A 17,064-nucleotide genomic window follows, 5' to 3' on the forward strand; every position below is an offset into this window, starting at 1 on the left:
ATTAGATTTACTTGAGTCACAGTGAGGAATAATCAAACTCAGAAGTCACATAACACCAGGTTACATTCCTTTAGGTTTATTTGAAATCACAAGCTTTGGGAACATTGTACAGAAGCAGTGCTCCAAAAGCTTGTGATTTCAAATAAACCTGTTGGCCTATAATCTGACGTCGTGTGACTTCTGACCTTGTCCATCCCAGTCCAACACCGGCACCTCCACATCTTGAATAACCAAAGGATGGATTTAAGAAAACTGGGTGCAGGCTATCCACTAGAATATTAAGTCAATTCACTGAAAAAGAAAATCTGTCTATTTTCACGGCCTGCCACTTAAGGACAAATAATTAATTAACGATATTTCACCACTATCCACAGAACTAAAAGTTAGAATTCGGTCAGAAGAGGGACCAAAAGATTGGAAATGTAGATTTTTAGCTGGGTTACCTCAGATGCATGCAAAGCAAAGCATAGGCAACTCCCCCCATAAAAGCCAATGTGCAGGAACCGTACCCAGAGAAAGCCAGGAAATAATTGTGCTGGGAACATCTGCTATTGTTGAGGTGCCCTCTATTATCCTGTCATGGAACTCCCAAGTCTCCAGATTTGATTTATAACATCAATTGTACCAAATGATGTTGATCAAGCTGCTTATTCTATTGCTCTAAAAGCATTAAAAGTGACTAATCTGAATGTTCAAGATTTAACCTTTCAATTTTATGCCACTCATGCTAATTATCCATTTTACTTAGAATAGTGAAAAATAATTTGCATTTTTAATTTCAGGCTTTCTTGTTATTTTGCTGGTCATATTTACTAATTGAATTCCTCTCTTCAGTCTCCCAAAATAGCCCCAGTCCTAACTTGCCAAGGACTAAGAAACCATATTCCATGCCGTTTCTGTACAAAACCACATTATAATTTTAATAAACAAGTGTTCCAAATCATTTAAACAAATAAAACCATTCTCTTAGAAACTGTACTAGCATTGTACAGTTGACTTTTCATCTTGAGTACACGCAATGCAAAACTGTACACATAAAAATCTAGACCACCTGATACACAAAATACAGCATCGGTCTGTCATATCACAAAGGAGCACAAGCAAAACACAGTCTTACAATTTTACACCATGTACTCTATACAAAAATAAATTATTAAATACTCAACACATTGCACTTCGTAACAGCAAGAGATGAGATACTTTGGTCAAGCAGATATGCAACTACATGAAACACTGCAGTCTTTTAATATAGTGAAACAGTAAGACAATTACCTTTAAACATTTGTGAACAATTATACTATTGTGACCAGGTCAAAAACACACAAGTGTAATGACAAATATCTAACATATTTGTTCTTCAGAAAGAAGTGCTTTATAATACTCATTGTATATGTGTAAAAGTCACACATCAGTCGATACAGGAGTTAAATGAGAGTTTTTGGCATCCTCCCCATATAATTATTCCTCCAATTTTGTTCCATTAATCTGCATGGTTGATTGAGCTAAGGATTAATGGCTCCCTCAGTAAGTAAGTGCAGCTCTGACTTATGATGTTATTATCATTTGCAGTTATCTTGTCACAAACTCTCTTTTAGGCTGGCAAATGGTTAGCAGTTCATTGGCTACTTTTGCTGAAGGTTCAGAATACTGATTATTTTCCAAACTCTCATTACCGAAGAATCATTATATAAATTGAAACTTCTAGACAAATAAACAATTGGGATTTGGCAATTGGAGTTGGAAAGGGTGGGGAATAGGGAGATTGGGGTCAATCCACCCAGCCCACCCTGACAGTTTCTGCTTGGTTACATTTGCTTACTCCATAGAGAATCAACTGAGGAATCTTGTCTGCATGCAGTATGTACAGTTGAAGAATGATAACTTGGAAATTCTCTTCCTTTACGATATTTGATAACTTTCTATTAGAGGTTGCAGTTCACTTGGTCAGTATCCTCTTGCCATTGTTCACATTTACAGAAAAGATGGTCTTTCTTTACAAATGTACACAAACTAAACAATGATATGGATTTATCATAGGGAATACACAGTAACAGCAGTTCTGTCTGATTCATACGCCAAGTTGAAATGGTTATTGTGCCTTAAGTTACAGAAGAAGCAAAAGGAATGGTGGACATGTTCTGAAACTGTACTTTACCCTAAATTTCCTTCGGCACATGTTCCTTGTATATGAGCAATGCAAGCTGTAATGAAAAATATTGTCACAAATAGAACAGCATTGAGAGTTAGCAAGGTAGAATCATTGAATCCTTGCAATGTGGAAACTGGCCATTCAGCCCATTAAGTCCACACCACCCCTGTGAAGAGCATCCCACTTATACCCACGCCCCCCAGCCTATCCCTTCATCTCTGCATTCCCATGACTACACACCTGTTGGGCACTATGGGGTAATTTAGCATCGCCAATCCATCTAACCTGCACATGTTCGGACTGTGGGAGGAAACCGGAGCATCCAGAAGAAACCCATGTAAACATGGGAGAATGTGCAAATTCCACACAGACGGTACAATCGAACCTGGGTGCCTGGTGCTGTGAGGCAGCAGTGCTAAGGTTGGGACCGAGGCATAGATGGTGTGGTCCAATGAAGGACAAAGGAAGGCAGAATGTGCAAGAAGCTAATTTCGGGAGATAGAACACCATAGTTGGGGATATAGGTCTGCAGGAAAGTAGATGAAGGACCATGGAAAGTGTCAGGATCCAATGTATTGACAGTGGAGCAATGGATATGATTGAAAACAAGCAAGGTAAGTGGGACAGGATGCAGGTGGTAGAATTCATAAACATCATTGTGTATGGACAGTAGAAATCAATAATTTTGGTTTGTCTGGCTACTTTATAATACTAATTTCAGTAGGACCAAAACAGTAGGAATGAATTTGTAATGCAGCAGTTTTAGAATCAATCTTGACACTGGTGTCCTTTTAGAAATAATGTTTTTAAGGGTGTGAAGGGTATGCACGTTTTGAGGCCATAATAATTTCAGCGGGAGTGGAGGTGAGGTTCAGGTGGAGTTAGATACATTGCAGTGGTAGCAGTGAAGGGACTTAATGATAGATGGGATGTTAGGATCTGAAACGTAGTCTGAATCCTCACTCTGAAGGCTGATGAAGCTGGGAAGGTGTGTGTTAGGATTATGACTTTTTGATGAGAGATGATTGGAATGGTTTCAATCTTGCCATTTGAGTAGGAAACATTCCAGCACATCTATTAAGAAAAACCATAGCATAGCACTGGTCCTGGAATTGAAGTAACGTCAGAAGCATATAACTGAAGGCTGATTTTGTATTTATGCACAAGGTCACAACATGGAAAAGAGGGATCAAGGAAGGATGCTCAACTGATCAAAGGCATTAATGCAGCTGTGGGAAGAAAACTCACCACCAGAAATATCCTGACTTTGCTGGGAAATATGGGTCTGTCAGTATCAAGCAGCAATCAACCATTTCAAATTGGCCAGGTACAGATCAAGGAAAGAAAGTTCACCCTTGATACATATCCTATGCAGTTAATGATTTTGGACATCGATTTGGTGCTGTGGATTGAGTAGACTAAAGTATTTGAACAAGAAATTCAAGAGTAGCCCAGTAATAATTATGCATTCAAGAATCTTGAGAAGAGAACGGGACTTTGTAAATCTGGAGAGGATGAAGGGATAAAGGGCGGGCTTTGAGGGAAGTGGGAAGGCCAGGGTTGAAGAGGACTGATGTACAAAGGGATCTAGATCAACAAGCCTCAGGAAATACAATGTTGTTTTTTTTTGTCAGGTATTTACTGAAGTAGGAAGAAAATATTTATCAACAAATAAATGCAGCAGAGACTGAGAAAGAAGCTGCAGTTTGATATGTGACTAAAGCATCAAGGCTAGGACACCAGAAATAGAAAGAGCCCACAGCAACAGATCGCTTGTCCTCAATCGTAACAAAATGGGCATCTCAGATTTGGGGGCAAAGCTGGAAAGAGCAAAACAAAAGGAGATTGAGGAAAAATAGTTGTCTTTTGAGGGATCCAGTATCAACTTTGAAGACAGTTTCAGTGAAGTGGGATGAGATGACTTGAGAGAGGGAAAAAGGCACTTTTGTTTGAGGTGGTTCTGCCAGATCAGTAATGGACAACAATACTGTTCAAACCTTCAACCTCAATATTGATGCTATGAGAATGAGAAAGATTATGATGGGAAGGAGGGACAGCATAGCATAAGTGATTAATGAAGGCAGATACCATATGTTGGCATCAATACTGAACAACTTTGATTGAAAGGAATGAAATCTCGCAGTCAGATTAGTTTCTAACCTTCTTCACCAACATACTTGTCATAAATACACTTATCCAGCATTGTAGGAATTCTCACTGCATAGCCTTTAAGACTGACCAAGTCTTCTCACTGAGGACTCCCTCCATCATTCAGAACTGGCAGTCTAAGGAAAGCATCTGTGAGGCATTGTGTGATATCAGGAGTAAGAAGGTTTGTACAAACAAAATCTGCAATCTCATAACCTATACTGTACTTCTCCACCAGCATCTTGCTAGGAAACTTACTCTGGTCCAACCGGGAGTGCGGAAGAGTGTGGCAGGAGCAGCATCAAACACTTAAAATACAATACACATATTGTGAACACCAGAAGTAGAAGGTCACCAAAAGAATGACACAATTTCACATTTAAAGGCTGGGAATGAAGCCTTCTAATCCACCAGCAGTGCAGAATAGAGCACAGATAACTAACTGAAGTAGGAGGCTATATGAATTTTTAACCATGATGGAGCCCCACAATTTAAACTCAAGGATCAAGACAAAATTCTCTTCAGCTAAAAATGTCACAAGGACAACCTTTTCCCAGGTCTCCAAAATGATAGTTGCCACTGTCTTGCTATTTATGCTCACTTTGCCTGACATTATGAACTGGTTGAGAGAATTGGACATAACGAAGACTAAGTGTGGCCCTAATAGCATCTTATTTGTAATACTGATAGCATCACACCAAATGTTCCTTCCTCAGTCCAACTATTTGAATAGCTTCTACCAATGGCAACTACCCAGTGTTGCAGAAAGTTGTCCAGATAGATCTTGATGGCAGAAAAATGCTAGGGTCGAACTACTGGGGTTGTGATTAATAGATTGATTGATTGTCACATGTATTTGCTACATGTAATTGTTACAAATACAGTGAAAAGTTTTGTATAAGAAGACCATAGGAATGGCATCAAAAGCTATGTACATAAATTCTCTAGGTTTAGCAAAGTTTCAGCATGGGATTGTGAGATCCCCGATAGAACTCTAACTGACTAATTCTAAGCCAATCAATTACAACAGCTATCATCTTCAATAAAGTGATGAAATAAGTCATCAAACAGCACCTACTCATCAATACTCAGTGCAGGGTCCACCAGGATCTTTCAGCTTGACACCTTATCAGAGCCTTCATTCAGAAACAGATGCAAAGGTGGCACGCAAATGGTAGCTTTGAGAAGTTGGGCTTCGATTTCAAAGCAGTGTCTGCCTGGGTGCAACAATAAGGTGCTGGGATTGTCCTTCTAACGATCATTTCCATCACACAGGAAGGTGATCATAATTGTCAAAGCCTTTCACAAGAGCCCCAGGACAGCTGCAGGAGTTCCTCAGGACAGTTTCCATTGCCTAGTCAGCTTCAGCTTCTCCAACAAGCAAATTAACTTTGCTATTAGGTCAGAAATGAGAGTATTTTCTGCTGATTCCAGTGTTCAGCCCTGTTGACAACTCATGCATAATGCCACCTTAGACAACAGCAACATTCAGATTTGGACTAACAAGTGGCTGGTAATATCTGTCCCACATGAGGACCACATAATGACTACATTCAACAACAAAAAGCCCAACCACTTACACTTGATTTTTAATATTTCTTTCATTCATAAGAACCCCAGCCCCACACTATTTACATCATTCTGAATTATTTGAATTTTTAAAAAAATATCTAACTAAGTGCCATTTTGGCTCTGTAAGTTTTGATGAATAACTTGCTCAGGTATTTTCTTTATTTGCAAAATGGTGAATGCTTTTCTCACAAAGATAAAAATACTGAAAGGGAACCAAATAAAAACCTGTCAATTTTGAAAATATAGAACAGGAGTAAAACAAAACACGCAGAAGGGTACTGAGCAGTTAGCATCTTGAATGTGAGTCCTTTTCTTTATCAAGGACATTTCATAAGAAACATTAACTCACCAAAACAACAAGGATTTAGTTTTTTTGGCAAAACAGGCTTAAGAGAATACATTTTTTTTAAAAAATCAAACTTGGCTGCAAAGTGGAAGTTTGCCTCCTGCACAAATAAATACATATCTGACTAAATTATTACAAATTAGCAGGATTAAAGAAAATGATTTAGTTTGATCATGTCCGTAACAAGTTAATCAAAGCAAATCTAGTTCGACAAGAGTGTTTTACATCATCTCCGTCACCTGGTTGGGTAGCTGAGTCCTTTCCGTTGTACAAATAGTGCTGGGGCCCATGCGCTGTATCACCACAGGTTATACAGGGAGACTGGGTTACACATGATTGTTCAGTCAACCTTATGCCTTGTCAAAGTGGCTTGAACCGTTTTTGTTCGACACTTTGATCTTGGAGCTCGGAGAAGCTTTTCCATTTAAGCGAGTGAGTGAAACAAAGTGCTGTGAAGTCCACCTGATCTTAACCAATCCAATTCTTAGCAACAAATCTTAAAGAAAAGACAGTGGTTGCCTGTCTTGCCAACACTTGCGGTTCAAACTGGGCATCTGGCTTCAAGGTTTCTTCTACAGTTCTGAAAAGCAAAGACCCAAAGTGCTTTTGGGAAAAGTGATAAATATTCAGTTCTTGTCCAGAGGTTCTGCCAATATTACATTGTGTTAATCTTTCTCTAAGCTTGATACACAGAACAAGTATAAATGATCCCGGAGTACCTCATTGGCAACAGAGAATTACAGTCATCTTTAACATGCTGGAAGGACTAGTAATTCACCTGTGCTACAGGTGTGACTGAGGTCTGACTCAATAACTACCTAAAGGCCACGATCACTGGTAAAAATATTTAACTGATGTTATGAATGCATGCTCGCAGTGAGGAAACACACCCACCGGGAGTGTACATTGGGAAACTACAGACATGCTCCTCATGATGTCTACCTGCGAATTCCCCAACATACCCTCCTGGAGGGCAAAGTTTCTCCCCCTACATTGGCAACCTTCCAAATCCTTGGGGACCTCGGCTCTTTTAGTTAAATGAAGATTTGCGGTGGTCAACGCCTGGTCATTTGTACAGGTGGAAATGCTGCCCAACCCACTCCTGCCATTGACTGGACAAAAGAAGAAATTCCAGCCCAATATCTTCTGGAACAAGAATGAGGACCATTATGCACAAGCAGCTTTTCTTGGCCCCCCTTCAGACCCTGGACAAAGCCTGGAACTCTCTGTTGCCCATGGTACACTGCTCAAACGCCTGGCTCTGATTTGGAGCCTCCACTCCGGGCCCAGGCTATGCTGTGGGGGTGTCTCTCCTCCTTGTATGATTCTGGTTGGCTCTGGGCTCGCTCGGGTTTGGGGTTGCAGGATGGCGGGTCAGGCTGCTGCACTGACATAGTCCTGCGCAAGTGGTTTCTTTTCCGAAGGAAGTCAGGTTGAGCAGAGAGGCCGAAGCTCCCCTTCCGTAAAATCATTCGCGAGTTGCTCTTCTTTGGGCGGGAGCGATGACTGTACTCGAGCTGGGCCAGGTGAGCAGCATAACCTTCAGAGAGAAACTGCAGGGGAAGAAATGACATTGATTATCAAGCAAAGGGTGTCAAGGAGCCATTCAATGTCCAAATTCTCATTCTGATTTTTACAGTTTTATCAAACGTCTAGGGTCAACACGAACAGAATTAGGCTGTACTGTTGTTTGAGCTCTCTCTGCCATTCGACTGTGGCTTATCCATTTCTCATCTCCATGTTCCCACCTTTGCTCCACACCTTTTGATATCCTCACTTATGAACCATTAACAATCTCTGGTTTCAAAGCTTTATTTCCTCCAGCATTAATAGCCTTTCAAGGAAGAGAATTTCAATTTTGTGTGAGAAAGTGATTCCTGATTTTGCTCCTGAGAGGAGCTCCTGTTGAAACCTAGGTCCCTTTATCCTCTATTCCCCACCAGGAAACTTAAGGTGGAACCTTGTGGAACTGGAAAGAGGCAAGGGCCTCATAACCACCGTTACAGGGAAAGTCAACTTGCTCACCTTTTCATCAGGCACTTGACAGCAGCAAGCATTCCTGTGGGATCAGGACTTTTGCTGGACCCCAGGCCAAAGGTGAGTGATGGTGGCTGGTGGTCACAGGGTGGGGTCAGCAGGAAGGGCATTTTTTTGTGATATCCAGTGTGCCATCTCCTTCTAAATGCCAACACTGCATTCCTTTAAAATAGGCACCCTATATCCCCCAGGAGTCTGAAAACAAGCCAGAACTGGTCTGCTTGACATGCTCTCTGTGTTGACGGCCCCAGTCCACTCTTGGGTTAATACTGGAAGGGCGAAGATGAGGCCCGCAAATGGGCATTAATTGCCCCATTAGGGGTTTCAATTGGTGGCAGGGAATTGAATAACACGGCCATAATCAGGGTGTACACTCACAAATCCTTGGATCATCTGAAACATCTCAACGACATCACTCTTTAATCTTCTGCATTCAAGCCCACTCTATGCAATCTGTCCTAATACAGAGGAACCTCAATTATCTGAAGGACATGGGTGGGGATTACATCGTTTGATTAATCGAATTCTGGATAATTGAATGCCGAATAACATAGTTCAGCCGAGCACTGGGACATTATGATCCTGCTGGATAATCCAATATTTGGATAATCAAATACCAGATAATTGAGGTTCCTCTGTAGTTTAATCCTTTTGGCCTTTAAAAGTTATGAACTGAAAACAAAAAAGTTACTCGAGTCCTAAACTGTGGGCAGCGACATAATCTGGAGGTCTGGACTAGTCTCTTAAAACAATTGTTTGAATATAGTCTTTCGGCCTTTTGCACCTTTTTCTCTGATGGTGCAGTTTTTGTTTTTGCCACTACAGGCTAAAATAACAAAAATAATTAAAAAGCACAGAATTAACTGGAGGACTCTTCCAAATCATTTTAAAGAGATGAAGACAAGTGAGGATAAAAAGAAGCCAAACAATGTTTAAACCTAAGGATCGTATTGTCGAATACAAAGCCTGGTGCAATACTGAGTTTCCACCACAAGATGTAGCTCACGATCAGAGAAGAAATGTGCTACAAACTACTTATAGCATACAGTACTAAGGCTGGATTTTAATATTTCTGACCATGTCAGATCAGAAGCAGTGGGATTTAAAAATGGCAGACAGCAACAATAACAAAAATGAAGCAACTGCTAGGTTTCTGTATTATTTTTGCCTGAATGTGTTGGTCCACTTACAGGAGGTAAATATCAATGGGTCCAGGGTGTCACTCTACATCCATCTCTGACAGTCCAAAATTTACTGTGCTGCAGGCTTGGGTAACAGCGGCACTCACAACCTGCTCAGTTGCACTGTAAGCTTAGGCACACCCTAGACATTGCACCTCTGCTATTTTCACGGATCCGGGCTCACTTTTATCGTGACTGATGGTCCACAGCTCCTCAAGCAAGTCTTGAACCATTGTATGCACTCAAGAGCCTTTTGAGTTAGAGAGTCATAGAAATTTTCAGAACGGAAACAGACCCTTCAGTCAAACCTGTCCACACCAACCAGATATCTTAACCTAATCTAGTCCCATTTGCCAACATTTGGCCCATATCCCTCAAAACCCTTCCTATTCATATAGCCATCCAGATGTCTTTTAAATGCATTTGTACCAGCATCCACCACTTCCTCTGGCAGCTTATTCCATACATGTATCACCCTTTGCATGAAAAAGTTGCCCCTTAGGTCGCCTTTAAATCTTTCCCTTTTCACCTTAAACCCATACCCTCCAGTTCTGGACTCACCCACCCTGGGAAAAAGACCTTTTTTATTCACCCTATCCATGCTCCTCATGGTTTTATAAACATTTATAGGGTCACCCCTCAGCCTCCAGTGCTCCAGAAAAAATAGCTTCAGCCTATTCAGCCTCTCCCTGTAGCTCAAATCCTCCAACCCTTGCAACATCCTTGTAAGTCTTTTTTGAACCCTTTCAAGTCTCATAACATGCTTCTTCTAGGAGGGAGGCCAGAATTGAACACACTATACTAAAAGTGCCCTAACCAATGTCCTGTACAACTGCAACATGACCTCCCAACTCTAATACTCAATGCACTGACCAATAAAGGAAAGCTTACCAAATGCCTTCTTCACTATCCTGTCTACCTGAGACTCTACTTTCAAGGAACTATGAACCTGCACTCCAAGGTCTCTTTGTTCAGTAACACTCCCCAGGGCCTTACTATTAAGTGCATAAGTTCTGCTCTGATTTGCCTTCCTAAAATACAGCACCTCACACTTATTGAAATTAAACTCCATCTGCCATTCCTCAGCCCATTGGCCCATCTGATCAAGGTCCCATTGAACTCTGATATAAGCTTCTGCACTGTCCACTGCACCTCCAATTTTGGTGTAATTTGCAAACTTAATAATTATACCTCTTATGTTCACATCCAAATTGTTTATAAAAATGACAAAAAGCAGCAGACCCAGCACCGATCCTTGCGGCACACCACTGATCACAGGCCTCCAGTCTGAAAAACAACCCTCCACCATCACCCTTTGAGCCAGTTCTATATCCAAATGGCTAGTTCTCCCTATATTCCATAAGCTATAACCTTGCTAACCAGTCTACCATGCAGAACTTTGTTGAACGCCTTACTAGATCAAGTCCACCGCTTTGCCCTCATCAATCCTCTTTGTTACTTCTTCAAAAAACTCAATCAGTTCAAAAGATCATATATTTGCCTCCATGCCTGCTTTATTCCTACTCATTTCCCTCTCCCACTCCTCCATGGCCACCCCTACCCTCCATGTAAACTCCTTCTATGCCCATTCACACAATATACAACCTTTATAAAAACAGTGAACCTAATGGTAATATAATGGCATATGTGAATCTGCTTACAAAAACCCATAATTTTCAATAAAAATAATGATTGTTGCTACAACCCCATCAAAGTTCCAGTCAACCAAACATTTAAAGTATCACTATCAGAAATAATATTCACCTGACAGAATTTTATATTGCATACATAAATATTGAACCATTGACAAAAGAGATTGCATTAAAAATAACCTATTATGGCGTATTCAAGGTGTTAATTAGAAAGAGATTTCACTTTTCCCCAGTTGCGTCAATAAAGGAAAATCTTTTATGGGAGACTGGACTCTCAACTAAGCATGCATATTAAAGGTCTGTCCCACCACAGGAACTGGAATATGATAGGGCCTTCAGTGTCGATTTCTCGATGTGACGCACCTTTTTATTTCTATATACCTCAGGTCAGATATTGCAATGTCATTGCATCCTTCAATAGCAGTGAATCCCTCAGCATACACTACTATTAAAGAAGGCCAGGACTTGACATTTAGTTGGGTAAATGAAATTGGACACATGTTTAGCTTTTTTTCGTCCCTATAATGAAAGAGTTAACAGTTAAAATAATTAATTTTATTTTAAAAAGCTGCTTTCTAAAATAGCATATAGAAGACGTTTCCCCCAAAAGGTGAGCTATTCTTTTGACATTATTTGCAGTTCAACATTATGTGTGAGGTATGAACATTATGCTGTTAAACATGAAGAGAATGGTCTTAACCATTAATGGAACTAGTAATTGATGGAATAATTGTTGGCATATAAAGATAACAGGGATTAATTACTTATCCAAAATAAATCTATGGAGCAGCTGTTGGTTTGACAGTGAGGCAAAATCATGGTCAATTTGATAAATGCAACTGATCACGTATTTCAGAGTAAATGTTGGCAGTTTTTTTCTTGTAATTTAGCTAGATTCCCTATTATAATTGAAATAAATGCAGCATAAAATGTTTATGTAAAGTAAAAATTAGGTGACTTGTCGTTAAGTGCCTTTGCTCTCTGATATGATTAATTTTGCTACTGTGTTTTATGCCCTTGTGTAATCTGCATGTGAAAATAATTTTAACCTAAATATAGCATCAGGCAATATAACTGAGCATAGGACCATCCTGAAGTGAGCCTTTCTATTGTTGAAATAGGATTTTTTTAAAATATAAAATACTGAGAACAAAATACATTTATTTGCAGTTGCTCAAGACCACTTTGATTGAAAAGAATGATCCCACCCATTGCTTTCCACAGCAGTGCCGGTTTATACCATCCAAATCTCTAACTTCCAGGTCTGTAACTGCCTCACCATCATTATTGTTTCTCTCCCCAGTGAGTCCCTTTCAAAAGGCTAATAAAATCATAGAGCAGGTTAAAAGTACAGCAATTTCCCCACACACTGTTCTCTTTTTACTGAACATAGAGACAAAGCTCCAAGTGACAGGAAAGGTAAAGGATAGTTACAACTATTGAGCATCTGGCTGTGAAGTGAAGGAAGGCATCATGCAGAAGGAAGAAAGAACATAAATTAAAAAAAAGAATTGGATATGAAAGTAAGAGAAATTGAGGCAAGTGCAAAGAATGCCTAGTTATTGTAGTGAATTTGGACACTTCTTCAGGGGAAATTGACCCTTTTTTTTGTTATATATGATTTAAAAAAAAATTCTCATTTTAATTCTTTACTCTATCATGGAATAAACAGACTGTTCACCTGACACTGGTTCTGATATTTTTTTGATGGTCGTCCAACAATGTAGATTTGAGGTGCTGGCAATCCTAAGACGTTGTAAACTGAAATGTCTTTCATTGAGCCATAGGCAGCAGAGATCTTAATATGAGACTGGAGAGAGACCAAAAATGCAAAGCTGTGCATTAGTGAAAAACAATGGCAAACTGAGAACCAAAGAAGCGCCTCAAAAACAGACGTAAATATTAAAACTTATAAACACCTATTTTCCTTTCAGGGATTTTACAGGTAGAATTTACCAGCACTTTAGAGACATAATGGGATGGAAGAAAGCTGTCATATTGGCATGAGAAAATAGTGGGTGCAATGCCCATTGATTTCCCACTGCCATCCCATTTTGCCAATGATGGGAAAGATGGCACATGGCCTGCCCACCAGAAGCCCAATGGAGCCACTTAAGTGTCCACGTAAGGATTTTGTTTCAGTTCAGCTGGCATTTTACCAGCTGCTGGGGGCTGCTCGTCATGTTGAGAATGAAAGCAATAAAAGCGATGTGGGGGGGAGCTCTTTTTTTGGACACTTCTTAGTCCAACGATGATAGTGTTGTCCGCCCTCAGCCTTTCTGCCCATTCTGTCAGGCCCAGACTACCAGCTGTGTGCCCTCATCCTCCAGGTAGTCACTGTCAACGGCAGCATTGGTACTGGTCTTCTGATTGGGCTAATGGACCTTGGAGGCTGACCATCCTCCTTAATATGGATGACAGTCTCAGTTGTCATCTCTCAAGCTTGGCAACTTCCATCAAACAGTAGCAGCCGGCCCCGTGCCTGCTGAAGGAGATTCACCACCCTTTTTCAATTCCAACGGTGGGACTCTTCCCTGGTCCTCAAAGCTCCAGCCTTAGATTTTAAGATGTGCCGTTATAAGCAGTTAATTTGAACTAGACCAGAAACAGCAGGTAAAATGAAACTCGCAGGTACTTAGCTTTTTTCAGATAATAGCAAGGTCAGGCCATTCGATAAGATAAAGAGTATTTGATATATTAAGCATTTGAATGTACAGTATAAGATGTGTATAGCGGCTGTACTGTAAATAAACCTATTGTAGACTTAGTACTAGTGTCATCTCTGAAGTACTTTGAGGTAAATCAAACACATCAAATATGTCACAAACCAGCAATTACACAACAGCATCATGAAGTGAAACTATCATTTAGTCTTTGTTTCAAAATACAAATAGCTTTGAGCTCCCTAGGAAGTCAGCAGAGGTTACTCAAACTCATTTCACCAATGGCCCAATCTCTTACTTAGAACCCTCGCACAGACAGGAAAGACTTTCACTCCAGCTATCTCTTTTCAATTGTAAAAGTGTTAATCCATTTCCTTTGTCCACGTTATTTTATAAAAGAAAATACATTTTATCAGCCTGATATTGTGAGGTTATTCAGCAATATCAAAGTCTTATATCCATTACTGTTCTACAATTGCCTTCCTAAGGGTATTCGTACATAACACCTGATCAGAAATTACCTCTTGCACGAGATTGCGTAAGAAGATTGTTTTTTGTCGTAGGGGATCGTGGACCAGGCCTTCAGAGAAGAAGATCATGCCCTGTGGAAAGTTATGCTGACCCAGCCAGGATACCACCCGCTGCTTCTGCATGTCTGGCCGTCCAGTAATATAAATGATGAGATAGCCCAGCTCCTGCCAATGTCTTTAAAAAGAAGAAACTTTCATTGAATGTAACATTCTTGTACTGAGAAAAATGAGTGCATTACAAAGGGGACAGCAATGGAAGAGGTGTTACTGAATTAGATAAGTTTGGGCTGTGTGTTCCAACAACTTCCTGTGGTTTTTCCATTTCCTACATTTGCAGCATCAAAATGTTCCAATTGGATGACTGTATGAGAATAACGTAGCACTGTCTCTAATAAAGAAAGATTTGAATCTTACGCAGTTTCTGTACCTGACATTTACACCCAGCACCAAGTTTAAAACCTAACCCAATGCTTTTCTTTTTGAATGATCAAAGTAAGGGATCTTGGTCCAAAAAAGAGAAAATGCTGGAAAATCTCAGCAAGTCTGGCAGCATCTGTAAGGAGAGAAAAGAGCTGACGTTTTGAGTCTAACTGACCCTAACTGAGCTTTGACAAAGGGTCAGTTAGACTCGAAACGTCAGCTCTTTTCTCTCCTTACAGATGCTGCCAGACTTGCTGAGATCTTCCAGCATTTTCTCTTTTTTGGTTTCAGATTCCAGCATCCACAGTAATTTGCTTATATATAAGGGACCTTAGTGTTTTACAAACCAAAATTTCCTCATTGAATAACTGCAGGAAAATTATTATAGAAAGAGTAACTGGAGCTTTGAAGCAATGGCATTCAATTTGTGTTTGTTTCTATCAGTTTACTTTTAACATTTTGTTCTTTTACATAATTGTAAACGTGTTTTTGTCACTGTAGCCTTCATAAATGTAAACGTGTTTTTGTCACTGTAGCCTTCATAAATGTACTTTTGTCAATTCAGAGGCAGTTCAATGAAAGTGGAGGTTAAGAGTTAATCCTTTATGAAAGTCTGACTGTCACTCTTAACATTCAAGAGTGAAATATCAGAAGGGAAGTGCAATTCCAGATCATAGGAAACAGGACTTACCACAGTGAAACTATTTAAGGAGAAAAAGGAATTATAAAACTCTAGCCTGAAGCAGTTGAATTAGCAGCTGCACTTTCAAATAAGCTAATCAAAACTCAACACACAGAGATCTGAAGAACAAATTTCTGGCATGGACTCCATCTGTCTTCATTGTTGATGCTCCTTAAAGTCATCCTGTAAATCAGTGATTTCTGGGTGTAAAATACATGTGTCTTTCCAACTAGTAAATTGCCTTTAATCAACCTTCTTAGTATAGGAGTATCACTGACAAGGCTAGCCACTATTATCTATCAACTATCACCCTTACGAAGATGGTGGTGAACACAATATCATTACAAAAGGTAATTGAATTTTATATATAATCTGTATATATGGTTATGTTTGTCACATAAAGTAATGGATCGGCAGGGATCAATATTCCTGTTACATTGGCTTCACCTAGTCGACTGATATTACACACAGTCTCAGGATTTACTCCAGCTTTCAGAGGGAGCAGATGAGTCTGTACAAGATTTCTAAGGTGCCAGTAATGAAGCCAGACTAAATACAGTTCTACTTATGGTGATCATGCAATGAATCATCTTGTTATCTGAGAACAATGCCTTTTCTGTAAATACTCTACAGGGTCTCTATATGAATCACAATATAGGCTCAAGATAAAGCAAAGAGAAAGGAAGATTCATGGCAGAGAACTATCTCAATAAACCCTTACCCAGTACCACATACTGGTAGAAGTGACAAATATGACAAAGTATCAGGAGATATGGGTAAATAACATGACATTACACAGAGTTCATTAATAGGTGCCATAGAAATAAGTGTCTAGATCGTGGAACTGTATTAAAATAATAAACATCGATTGAGATTGCAATATACAATGGCAATCACAAACAGAATAGTGTGATAACTGTTCGGATCAGGAATTCTAGCTTGTGAGAAAGAAGCCAGCATTCTTTACATGATTTGTGATAGTCTCAAAATGTGAAATGCACAAATGCAATAAATGTGAAAGCTTGTGCACATAGTACCTGACCACATCCACAGCTCCTGCTCTGACCTTCGGGTCACTGCCCATGATAGAGACACTAGCAGCAAAAGAACCATCGATGCTGAAGACAACACATTCCATCCCCTTTGGCAACACTGTAAGGTAGCTCTCTGCATAAGTCTGGTCACCTCTAGTTAGAAATAAAAATCAAGGGTTAGACATTATCACTTTCGCTTTCTAAAACTTGAATTAAATCAAGTTCAATCAAATTTGGATGTACATAATAAAGGAATTTCATTAATCAGGTTACACTGATTAATCACTGTAAATCAGTATTCCTCAGCATTGATTAGTTCCTCTGGGATTCAGATGCAAAAGTCCCTCATAGAGGAATGTTCAATCATGGCTCAACTGACTAACATTTTATATGCAACATATTTTTGAGACTTATGTAATATTTTTCTAAAATAGTTCTTCCAAATGTTGAAAAATAAACATGACAAAAATGAAAGCTTGTCTAAATACACTAGAACATTATCATATTCCCTTTAATAACAGTTGAGAACTTTATGATTATTGGCACTGCCAATCCAAAGAAGACTACAGTTAACATCAGAAAACATTATCAAAAAAATAATCTGAAGCTGACAAACTTCTACTTCAACTGAACTTTTAACAGTTGTAGAA

At 39.6% G+C, this 17,064-nt stretch overlaps 1 protein-coding gene across 2 annotated transcripts in view; it reads right to left on the reverse strand.

The window, feature by feature from the left end:
• Positions 1–888: 888 nt before the first annotated feature.
• The window catches only part of LOC122564039 (membrane-associated phosphatidylinositol transfer protein 3), a 440,972-nt gene continuing 424,796 nt past the window's right edge, over positions 889–17,064 (reverse strand). For both annotated transcript variants that reach the window (XM_087977378.1, XM_043718505.2), the window contains 4 exons: positions 16,418–16,567; positions 14,270–14,453; positions 12,767–12,895; positions 889–7,768 (listed from right to left, as the gene is read on the reverse strand). In XM_087977378.1, the coding sequence (XP_087833504.1) occupies positions 7,463–7,768; positions 12,767–12,895; positions 14,270–14,453; positions 16,418–16,567 (769 nt within the window). In that variant the 3' untranslated portion in view covers positions 889–7,462. The remainder of the gene's footprint in view (positions 7,769–12,766; positions 12,896–14,269; positions 14,454–16,417; positions 16,568–17,064) is intronic.

The sequence above is a fragment of the Chiloscyllium plagiosum genome, unplaced genomic scaffold (assembly GCF_037043375.1).
Source record: "Chiloscyllium plagiosum isolate Xiang-an unplaced genomic scaffold, Cpla_swu_hap1 HiC_scaffold_31, whole genome shotgun sequence".
Taxonomy (NCBI): Eukaryota; Metazoa; Chordata; class Chondrichthyes; order Orectolobiformes; family Hemiscylliidae; genus Chiloscyllium; species Chiloscyllium plagiosum.